Source organism: Rhinopithecus roxellana, chromosome 16, assembly GCF_007565055.1.
Source record: "Rhinopithecus roxellana isolate Shanxi Qingling chromosome 16, ASM756505v1, whole genome shotgun sequence".
In the NCBI taxonomy this organism is placed as follows: Eukaryota; Metazoa; Chordata; class Mammalia; order Primates; family Cercopithecidae; genus Rhinopithecus; species Rhinopithecus roxellana.
The window spans coordinates 17,417,069-17,428,373 of NC_044564.1; the positions used below are offsets into that span (position 1 = coordinate 17,417,069).

Sequence of the window (11,305 nt, forward strand, 5' to 3'; positions counted from 1 at the left end):
CGCCCACTGTGGGTCCCGTGGGTGAGGAGCCATGTCCATGCTAACTCCGTTTCAGAGCGCTGCCCTTTACCCCACACCTCCCCACCTGATGACATTCAGACCACGTTGGGTGTGCATTCTGAAGCCAGGGGCAGGGCCAGGGGGAAGTGAGGAGGGGCTATGCCGCCAAGAATCCAGTTCCCCAGGACTCAGAGGGCTCCAGGCCTGCACTCATCACTTGGCTGCCGGTGTCAGGCCCGACAAGCCCCTGGTCCCCCACTGGCCGCAGAGGCAACCTCTGCAGGTCCGCGTCACACAGGCACTCCCTTCTCAGCCCCTTTTCCCGGTGCAAGGACAGAGGCCAGAGTGGGTGGGGTTCTCCTGAAACCTCATGGACAGACACACCACCCCGTTCACCCTTGGCTGGGCTAAGGAGAGATGCTGGCACTGTGAGCCCGCTCCAGCCTCGGACCCCAAGGAGCAGGACAGGCCTGAGACCCAGGCCCACCAAATGTTGCCAAAGCCTCGGAAGTCTGGTCCAGACTCCCGGAAGAGGCCAGCTTGGGGCAGCCCGGGCTTTGAGAGAGGGATGGGACTGTTCCCAAGCCCAGAGAGGCTCTGCGCTGAGAAAGGCACCCAGGGACTGCTAGCTGGCCAAGGGGGTGGACATCGCACCCAGCACGCCTGGCACTTGGGCTCCAAGTGGAGCAGCAGATCCAGTTTCCTAGCTTGGCCCAAGCAAGGCAGCTTCTTGTCGCCCCTGGGCCTGCTGAGCCTTTCAGGATCAAACTCTTAGGGCCTAGAAGGGCTTTGTGTTTCCTTCCGGGTGGCCAGAGGTTTGAGTTTCCCATTACCACTATTGAAAGAGGCAGGATGGCCAGGCGCGGTGGTTCACACCTGTAATCCCAGCACTTTGGGAAGCCGAGGCGGGTGGATCACCAGGTCAGGATATGGAGACCAGCCTGGCCAACATGGTGAAATCCTGCCTCTACTAAAAATACAAAAAAATTAGCTGAGCGTCGCAGCGCGCGCCTGTAGTCCCAGCTGCTTGGGAGGCTGAGGCAGGAGAATCACTTGAACCCAGCAGGCAGAGGTTGCAGTGAGCTGAGATTGCGCCAGTGCACTCCAGCCTGGGCAACAGAGTGAGCGAGACTATGTCTCAAAAAAAAAAAGAGGCAGGCAGACAAATATCTTGGCAGATGGGGCAAGTCCCCAGTGAAACCCCACCTCCAAGCCAAAGACAGTTTAAAGCCTGAAAGCTATGCTACAACTCAAATCCATGGACCAGATTAAGACCTTGTCATCCTACTTGGCATGCTTTCCTCTGATTGGATTGATCCCCACCCTTCACCTATTGTACATTTTTACATATACTTCCCCATCCCTAATCGCTTTTTTTTTTTTTTTTTTTTTTTTTTTTTGAGACGGAGTCTTACTCTGTTGCCCAGGCTGGAGTGCAGTGGCATGATCTCAGCTCACTGAAAGCTCCACCTCCTGGGTTCACGCCATTCTCCTGCCTCAGCTTCCCAAATAGCTGGGACTACAGGCACTCGCGACCATGCCCAGCTAATTTTTTGTATTTTCAGTAGAGATGGGGTTTGCACCGTGTTAGCCAGGATGGTCGCGATCTCCTGACCTCGTGATCTGCCCGCATCAACCTCCCAAAGTGCTGGGATTACAGGCGTGAGCCACCGCGCCTGGCCTGTTCTTTTTTTTTTTAATGACACGGAGTCTTGCACTATCACCCGGGCTAGAGTGAAGTAGCACAATCTTGGCTCACTACAACCTCCACTTCCCATGTTCAAGAGATTCTCCTGCCTCAGACTCCCAAGTAGCTGAGATTACAGGTGCCCACCACCATGCCCAGCTAATTTTTTTTGTTTGTTTTTTTTTGTTCTTTTAGTAGAGACAGGGTTTCACCATGTTGGCCAGGCTGGTCTCAAACTCCTGACTTTGTGATTCGCCCGCCTCAGCCTCCCAAAGTGCCTAATTGGTTTTTTATACTGTCATGCCCACCTCTGAGTGGTGCCTTTGTTTTAGCCTTTTTTGCATACTCACAAGCCAGCCAGCATGCATTCCCCATTCTGAGTCCAGAAAAGCCCAGGACCCAGCCACACTGAGGGAGAGACTGCCCAACTTGGGGTGCGGGACCCTCACATCCCCTCTTTGCTGAGAGCTGTTCCATCACTCAACAAAATCATTCTCTGTCCTCCTCACCCTTTGACTGGATACAGTGTATCCTCATTCTTCTTGGCCTCGGGACAAGAGCTTGGGACCCACCAAGTGAGGGTACAAAGAAAGCTGTAACAGTGGTGGGGTTGAGTCGGCTCTGGAGCCACAGGCCAGAGGGGATAATAGGGCTGACATCTGCCTGGGCAGGGGTGTCACTGGCTGGGGGTTTCCAGCTGGTAGAATGACCAAGAAAAATCCTGTGTCACTATCACAAATCACCACAAACTGTGGGTTTAAAACACCACCTATATATTCGCTTTCAGTTCTGGAGGTCAGAAGTTTGAAACCAGTTTCACTGGGCAGAAATGAGTGTCCACAGAGCTGTGCTCCCTCCAGAGGCTCTCAGGGAAGCTGCTCCCTGCCTTTCCCAGCTTCTCATGCTGTCTTCCTTGCACCCTTTAGCCTCTGGCTCCTTCCTCCTTCAAAGGCAGCGGAGCATCAGCAAATCTCTTTCTCTGCTGAGGGCCTCACTCTCAGTCAAGGAGGGCAGGCTAGGCTGGGCACCACGGCTCCCATCTGTCATCTGAGCATGTGGGGAGGCTGAGGTGGGAGGATCACTTGAGCCCAGGAGTTTGAGATCAGCCTGGGCAAGATGGTGAAACCCTCTCTATAAAAATAAAAATATTAGCTGGGTGTGGTGGTGGTGCACCTGTAGTCTCAGCTAATCCAGAGGCTGAGGTGGGGAGTTTGAGGCTGCAGGGAACTATGATTGTACCATTGCACTACAGCCTGGGCCACACAGCAAGACCCTGTCTCTAAAAAAAAAAAATTAAAAAAAGTAAGCTTTAAAAAGGAGGTGAGCCTGACCTGGATGAGAGACCATTCCCCAAAATTCTTTGGGTGTTCAGTGTCCTCCTCACTCTCGCTCAATCTACTTCAGGCAGGAGAAGGCAGGGCTGACCATGTGCAAGTCTGTGGAGACCCTTACAGCAGACTTCAGACTCCACCATGCCCCTGCCTTCCTCAGGTAGAACAGTGAGGGTGGCTTCTGGGACAAGAGAGGATTCCACCCCATTGTCACTGTCTGGGATACACGCTTGGGCCTGATCTGGCATTGAGGATGGCCTGCCCACAGGGACAGCCAGTGTGAGACGAGGTCCAGGCTGCTGCAGCCATGAGACCTCCATGCACTATAGCTACTGGAGTCCCAGTAGGTGACCCCTCTGCCTGGAACGTGGGTCTGATTCTCAGCTGGACCCCTGGTCAGGATCATAGCTCTGGGTCCAACCCAGGGGTGACACTTGCCAGCTGGGTGACTGTGGGCAAGCCGCCCTCTCCTAGCTGGGAAGTGGAGTGTGGGATGACAGCAGCTGGGCTGATTATCATGAAACCTTTCTTGATGAGCAGTCTGTGAAGCACTCTGCCCACGGCCCTCCACCCTCCACTGCAGCACCCACAGGAGGGGGCGGCAAACCTTTCCTTTATTGGAGAATGTGACACACAGTCCTGGGTGGGTTTGAGGTGAGCTTGAACTAAGGGTAGCCTCACCCCTGTCCTGCTCCTGTTCCAGTTAAGGGGCTCTTCCTAAAATGAACTATTCCTACTTCTCTTTATTAAAAAAAAAAAAAAATTAAATCTAGCTAGGCATGGTGGTTTACACCTGTAACTTTGTGGGGCCGAGGCGGGTGGATCCCCCGAGGTCAGGAGTTCGAGACCAGCCTGGCCAACACGGTGAAACTAAAAATACAAAAATTAGCCAGGCATGGTGGCATACACCTGTAATCCCAGCTACTCGGGAGGCTGAGGCAGAACTGCTTGAACCCAGGATGCAGAGGTTGCAGTGAGCTGAGATCGCACCACTGCACTCTAGCCTGGGCAACAGAGGGAGACCCTGTCTCAAAAAAAAAAAAAAAATTAAACTTTAATTTAATTTTTTTTTCTCTTTGACTTCTCAAAGTTCAACTTATAAAGGTAGCTCCAGGGGGCCAGGCGCGGTGGCTCAAGCCTGTAATCCCAGCACCTTGGGAGGCCGAGACGGGCGGATCACGAGGTCAGGAGATCGAGACCATCCTGGCTAACACGGTGAAACCCCGTCTCTACTAAAAAAATACAAAAAACTAGCCGGGCGAGGTGGCGGGCGCCTGTAGTCCCAGCTACTCGGGAGGCTGAGGCGGGAGAATGGCGTAAACCTGGGAGGCAGAGCTTGCAGTGAGCTGAGATCCGGCCACTGCACTCCAGCCTGGGCGACAAAGCGAGACTCCGTTTCAAAAAAAAAAAAAAAAAGGTAGCTCCAGGGTCCAGGCGCGGTGGCTCATGCCTGTAATCCCAGTACTTTGGGAGGCCGAGGTGGGCGGATCACGAGGTCAAGAGATAGAGACCATCCTGGCCAACATTGTGAAACCCCATCTCTACTAAAAGTACAAAAATTAGCTAGGCGTGGCGGCGTGCACCTGTAGTCCCAGCTACTCTGGAGGCTGAGACAGGAGAATCGCTTGAACCTGGGAGGTGGAGGTTGCAGTAAGCCAAGATCATTGCACTCCAGCCTGGCGACAGGGCAAGACTCCATCTCAAAAACAAAAACAAAAAAGGTAGGTCAGGATGGGCGCGGTGGCTCACACCTGTAATCCCAGCACCTTGGGAAGCCGAGGCAGGTGGATCACCTGAAGTCAGGAATTTGAGACCAGCCGGGGCAACATGGTGAAACCCCAACTCTACTAAAAATAAAAAAAATCAGTCGGGTGTGGTGGCATGAACCTGTAATCCCAGCTACTCGGGAGGTTGAGGCACAAGAATTGCTTGAACCTGGGGAGAAGTTGCAGTGAGCTGAGATCATGCCACTGCACTCCAGCCTGGGCAACAGAGCGAGACTCTGTCTCAAAACAAACAACAAACAAACAAAGGTAGGTCTGCTCCAGGCCGAACTTTCTTTCTTTTCTTTTCTTTTCTTTTTTTTTGAGACGGAGTTTCTCTTTGTTGTCCAGCCTGGAGTGCGGTGGTGCAATCTCAGCTCGCTGCAACCTCTGCCTCCCGGGTTCAAGCGATTCTCCTGCCTCAGTCTCCTGAGTAGCTGAGATTACAGGTGCACGCCATCACACCCGGTTTATTTTTGTATTTTTAGTAGAAATGGGGTTTCGCCATGTTGGTCAGGCTGGTCTCAAACTCCTGACCTCGTGATCCACCTGCCTCAGCCTCCCAAAGTGCTGAGATTACAGGCATGAGCCACTGCACCCGGCCTCACATTTAATTTTTTTATTTTTATTTTTTGAGATGAAGTATCACTCTGTCACCCAGGCTGGAGTGCAAGGGCACGATCTCTGGTCACTGCAACTTCTGCCTCCCGGTTCAAGTGATTCTCCTGCCTCAGCCTCCCGAGTAGCTGCGACTATAGGGGTGTGCCACCAAACCTGGCTAATTAAACTTTTTAAAAATTAATTAATTATTATTTTTAAAGACAAGAGTCTCACTCTGTCACCCAGGCTGTAGTGCAGTGGTGCAGTCATAGCTCACTGCAGCCTCGAACTCCTGGGCCCAGGTGATCCTCCTGCCTTAGCCTCCCAAGCAGCTGCGACTAAGGTGCATGCCACCAGGTCTGGCTAATTTTTTTGTATTTTCTGTAGAGACGGGGGGGGGGGGGGGGGGGGGGGGGGGGGGGGGGGGCTGAGTGGGTGGGGGTGGGGGTGGGGTGTCTCACTATGTTTCCCAGGCTGGTCTCCAACTCTTAGGCTCAAGCAATCCTCCCACCTCAGCCTCCCAAAGCGCTGGGATTACAGGTGGGAGCCATCCTGCCTAATGTTCCTGTTTCTCTTGTCCAGAGCTGGAGTCCAGCCTGATTCCCACCCACAGGTTGTAACCAATGAGCCCTAAGAGAAGCGCTGAAGACCAGGAAGGCCCAGATCCAGGGGTAGGGGTGTTGGGTCCTCTCCATTGGGGTGCAGGCAGAGAGGCGAGGAGGAAGGAGACCCTTCGTGACTCTCAGCGAGGCTGTGAAGAGGAATGTCCTGAAGCCACAGGAGGTATGGAAACCCCGTTTCCAAGGCTGGGCCCAGTAGCTCATGCCTGTAACCCCAGCATTTTGGGAGGCCGAGGCGGGTGGATGGCTCGAGTTCAGGAGTTCGAGAGCAGCCTGGGCAACATGGCGAAACCCGTCTCCAAAAAATACAATAGCCGGCGTGGTGCACCCGCCTGTAGTCCAGCTACTCTGGAGGCTGAGGTGGGAGGATCGCTTCAGGCTGGGAGGCAGAGGTTGCAGTGAGCCGAGATCACCCCACTGCATTCCAGCCTGGAAGACAGAGCCAGACCCTATCTCAAAAAATAACAAGGAAACCCGTTTTCGATTTCGCCCACGCGGAGAGGCCAAAGCAGCAGATGGGCTTGGGAGGTCTCCCGCCCCTCCTCCTGGACCTCTCTACTCCTGGGCTTTTTCAGGGGCAGCACCGTGGCGGCCCCGCCCAGCGCCCGGGAGACGGGCGAGGCCGGCGGCGGAATGGGCGGAGTTCGACTGTGAGGCAGGTGGAGGTGGGACTCTGGCGGTGGGGGCGGAGTCTGGACGTGTGGCGAGGGCGGAGTTCCGGCTGGGGGGCGGGGCGGGGCGGAGCGGGAGCTGCGGGATTCCGGCTTCAGGGGTGGGGCCCCGGCCTCTGGGCGGAGATCTGCTGCCGCGTTCCACCCTTCCGGCCCGGTGTTCTATCCACCGCCTCCACCTTCCATCCGGCGCCGGCTTTCGGCGCGACGGTCGCCGCGTTCCATCGTCGCGCGGCCCTTCGGGCGCCCGAGCCCGCAATGTCGGGCCCCAACGGGGACCTGGGGATGCCGGTGGAGGCGGGAGCGGAAGGCGAGGAGGATGGCTTCGGGGAAGCAGGTGACCCGAGGGGGCTGCTGGAGCAACCTTGCTTTTTCAGGGCTGCCCTCCCGGGAAGGGGAATCGGGATGGGGTCTTGGAAGGGAACAAAGAACCCACCCCATTCTGCCCCGAGTGGGTCCGGAGTTGTAGGTGCTGTCTCGGATGCAGGGCGAGCACCCGCGAGCCGGTCGCCAGCTCCGTGAGAGCTGCGGGTCACCGGTCCCCTTTTACAGATGGGGAAATTGAGGCAGCTTCGGGGACACTCGCCCTTGTGGGCCTTGCTCCACCACTTCCTTCAGTCCTGGGGGGGAGACCGAGGCACCTGAGGGAGGCAGGGTTAAGCTTGGCCGGCTTGGCTTAGCGGAGAGGCCGGGCCGGGGCGTAGGGTTGGGGGGGCGCGGGGGCGTCGCTCTGCCGAGTCAGCATCCCCAGCCACCTAGCTTTGCTGGTGTAGCCTCGCAGCCTTGCCAAATGTCAGCAGCTTACAGAGCAGCCTTTTGCGTGCTTACAAGTGCAGGGGTGGGGTGTGGAGAGAGAACCATCAGCTCCCTTCTCACATTCTTCAGCCTCAGTTTCCCCCTCTATAAAATAGGAATAATGATTAGTGTCTGCTGCACCGGGATGTGTCAGAATTAAATGCAAAAAATAAATGGAAAATGCTTAGCAGGTTCTAGCATGCAAGAGTTCAGTAAATGATTATTGTCCTTCTCTTTGGTAAGGATTGGCATGTTAAGGTACACTGAGGATTTAGTAAACGTGGTTTAAGTATGGCTCATGCTCTTTGGTTTGGGGTAACAGCTTTATTGAGCTATACAACTTACCCATTTAAACTGTACAGTTCAGTGGGCTTTTGTGTATTCCCAGGGCTATGCATCCATCACCACAATAGTTTCAGGTATGTTTGCATTGGGCAATGCTGTTGGGAGCATCAGGAAGAGCTTCCCAGGAGATCACATTGAGTGGATGTTGGCAGACAGGACTTAGAACAGTGGTGTCCCAGGCAGAAGCAAAGGCTGGGAACTGGGAAGTACCCTTGACACAGATAAAGCCTGGCCTGGAGGGGTGTGGGGCACCTGCCTCCCCAATTCCTCCTCCCAGCCTGTATCCCAGGACACAGAATTCAAAATATTGATAATAATGATCATCCACTAAGTCCTTACTGTGGCCAGATCCTGTCTGAACTCTTTTTTTTTTTTAATTGGAGTCTTGCTCTGTTGCCCAGGCTGGAGTACAGTGCATGATCCTGGCTCACTGCAACCTCTGCCTTCCGGGTTCAAGCGATTTTCATGCCTCAGCCTCCCGAGTAGCTGGGACTATAGGTGACTACCACGCCTGGCTATTTTTTTTTTTGAGATGGAGTCTCACTCTGTTGCCCAGGCTGGAGTGCAGTGGCCAGATCTCAGCTCACTGCAAGCTCTGCCTCCTGGGTTTACGCCATTCTCCTGCCTCAGCCTCCCGAGTAGCTGGGACTACAGGAGCCTGCCACCTCGCCTGGCTAGCTTATTGTATTTTTTAGTAGAGACGGGGTTTCACCATGTTAGCCAGGATGGTCTCCATCTCCTGACCTCGTGATCCGCCCGTCTCGGCCTCCCAAAGTGCTGGGATTACAGGATTTTTACATATTTTTAGTAGAGACAGTGTTTCACCATTTGGCCAGGCTGGTCTCGAACTCCTGACCTCAGGTAATCCACCCGCCTTGGCTTCCCAAAGTGCTGGGATTACAGGCGTGAGCCACCACGCTGGCCACTGTCTGAACTCTTGATATGTTTGAATCCTCACAACCACCCAGTTATTTTCCCTTTTTTTCCAGAAAGGTACAACAACTTGCTGGGGTAAAGCAGAGCTGGAATTCAAACCCAAGTGCCCCTGACCTCCAAGTCCAATCCTGAGTTTCGACTCTGTTACCAACCTGGAGGATCCTGGGCAGGTTCCTTCGGAGGCCTTGGTTTCCCTAGCTATATACCACGAGGGGGTTGGACTTTAAGATGCAGCCAATTTCCCAGGACTCTCTCCTCTGTGAGGGTGGCTGGGAATGAGTGCTCTTTCCCAGAACACAGGCACAAGTGCACCCATAACCCAGATAGGCTCCTCCAGCTCCTCCACTGGCTGCTTCCCCCTTGGTCTCAAGCTGGCAGCTGAGTGTATCTGAGTCATGGACTGGCTCAGAACTGGGTCCCGCAGTGGGCACAGGCCCAGACCTGGAGTCCTCAGGGACACTGTGTTGCTGAGGAAGGCAGCCCTGGAGTGGCCGTGGAGGGGAGGGAGTGATGGTTTCTAGTGGAGACCGGGGAAGACTTCTTGGAGGAGGCATTTTGAGCTGGTCCTTGAAGGGCTGTTGTGGTTGAGGCATTCTAGGTTGCAGGGATAGTAGAGCAATGGCGGAGAGGCTGGAAAGTCAGAGGCTTCATTCATTCACTCACTCAGTCATTCAACAAATGCTTATTGCAAAACTGTGAGGGTACCAGGGAGCCAGCAGCGAACACAGGACCATTCACCTTTCATGGGGAAACAGAACAGCACTCAGATAAGCACAGCAGTCAATCCTGGAGAGGGTCGTGGAGGGCTGAGGAGGGCTAGGGGCTCAGCATAGAGGCCTGATGCAGTCTGGGGCATGGGGTGGGCTCCCGGTGGTGACATCCATACTGAGACTTGAAGGATGAGTGGGACTCATCCAGGAGGAGAGGAGGGAAGGAAGATGGGAGGACCCAGCACACTCCAGGCAGAGGCAGCAGCACGTTCAAAGGGCCTGAGGTAGGTAAAGGCAGGTGTGAGAGAGGAAAGGAAGAGGCAGGGAGGCAGGGCTAGCTAGGAGGCAGGGGCTGAGAGACTCCGCTGGGTGTTTTACCCTGAGGGAGCCACAGAAGGGCTGGCGAACAGGGCCCATCTGGGGACAGAGGCCTTGAATGCCCAACTCAGGAATGTGGGCTCTGGCCAATAAGCAGCTGCTGCAGGAAGTGCAGAGACTTGGCACCTGGCAGGACTTCCCATGTAGGACACTGGCTCGCCACCCTGTGACCACCCTAACCCTAGAAAAAAGGATGCAGTACTACGGTGTCATTAATTCAAAGCCATTCCTCTTTTGGTATCCACCCATTTTCCAGACGGTGACACTGAGGCTCAGGAAGGAGTAGGGACTTGCACAAAGCCCTTTGGGAAGCAGGCTGGGAAACGGTGGAGGGAGGGTGGCCATTAGCCCCAAGGAGACACAGGATCTGGGCTCTGTCTTTCACATTCCTCCCAGAATACGCTGCCATCAATTCCATGCTGGACCAGATCAACTCCTGTCTGGACCACCTGGAGGAGAAGAACGACCACCTCCACGCCCGCCTCCAGGAGCTGCTGGAGTCCAACCGGCAGACACGCCTGGAGTTCCAGCAGCAGCTCGGGGAGGCCCCCAGTGATGCCAGCCCCTAGGCTCCAAGAGTCCCCAACTGGGACCCAACCCTGCCTCCCTGGGCTAGGCTCTGGCCTGGGTACTCACCCCCTGGCTTAGACACCTTCTCAAGGGCTGGTCTTCAGGGTCCCCTGGTGGGTCTGCCTACCTGGACCACCCTTCCTGCCTGGGCCTCCCCTTGGCTTACCTGGGCCAGCCCCCACCGCCTGGCATCCCCTCCTGGGGCCAAGAGTGGGCCTGCAACCCACCCACTTGCCTGCCCACCCAACTCCTGGGCACTCCCCACTCTGCCCAGGCCTTGAGTGTCCACATTAAATGGGTCTCCCACACGGCTGTGCCTCTCTCCTCTGTATCCCAGGATGAGAATCCCAGGAGCTGCTGGAGGTGAACAGGGCCATCTAGGTGTTCAGGTGTTGATCATGTACTGGCGGCTCAGAGGCCAGGTGGTGGGGCTGGGGTTCTTGGTCACCTGTACTTCTGGACACAGAAGGTGCAGGTGAGGGCAGGGCTTCCTCCCTACCTGGTACATTCCTGGCCAGCAGCTGCTTCCTAGCCCAGAAGCCGGGTTGAGGCTGCTGGACAGGCTGTGGGACCTTGTGTGATGCTCTCAGCCTCTCTGGGTACTAGGGCCTTTCGCCAAGACAGCCAACACCAAGACATGCTATGCAGCCTCCGCATTGCCCTCCTACTCCTGGCCTGTCTCCCCAGTAACAGGGTTGGTCTGGTCGTTTATGTCTCTGGGTCTTTCTAATGAGGAAATAGCAGAAGTAAAGGGCCAGCTCAGCCCGGGCCTCATCCACCCATGATTCATCTTAGGGCTGCCTTACCAGGAGGGCGGGGTGCCTGCTAGTGAACCAAGAAGAGAACCAGAGGCCCTGAGCAGCAAGGACCCCACTCCTGCACTCCAAAGGGTGCAGCTG

At 55.3% G+C, this 11,305-nt stretch overlaps 1 protein-coding gene across 1 annotated transcript; it reads left to right on the forward strand.

The window, feature by feature from the left end:
* Positions 1-6,720: 6,720 nt before the first annotated feature.
* Positions 6,721-10,715, forward strand: C16H9orf16 (chromosome 16 C9orf16 homolog). The gene is made up of 2 exons (XM_030919756.1): positions 6,721-7,009; positions 10,233-10,715. Exons 1-2 carry the CDS (start codon positions 6,931-6,933, stop codon positions 10,403-10,405), a joined length of 252 nt encoding a protein of 83 aa, XP_030775616.1. The 5' UTR covers positions 6,721-6,930; the 3' UTR covers positions 10,406-10,715.
* Positions 10,716-11,305: the final 590 nt, after the last annotated feature.

Excerpts from the sequence above, each read along its gene's own strand:
- C16H9orf16 (XM_030919756.1), top strand. The coding sequence starts at position 6,931 with ATGTCGGGCCCCAACGGGGACCTGGGGATGCCGGTGGAGGCGGGAGCG. Across the intron at positions 7,010-10,232 it reads GGATGGCTTCGGGGAAGCAG|AATACGCTGCCATCAATTCC; the intron begins GTGACCCGAGGG and ends CATTCCTCCCAG.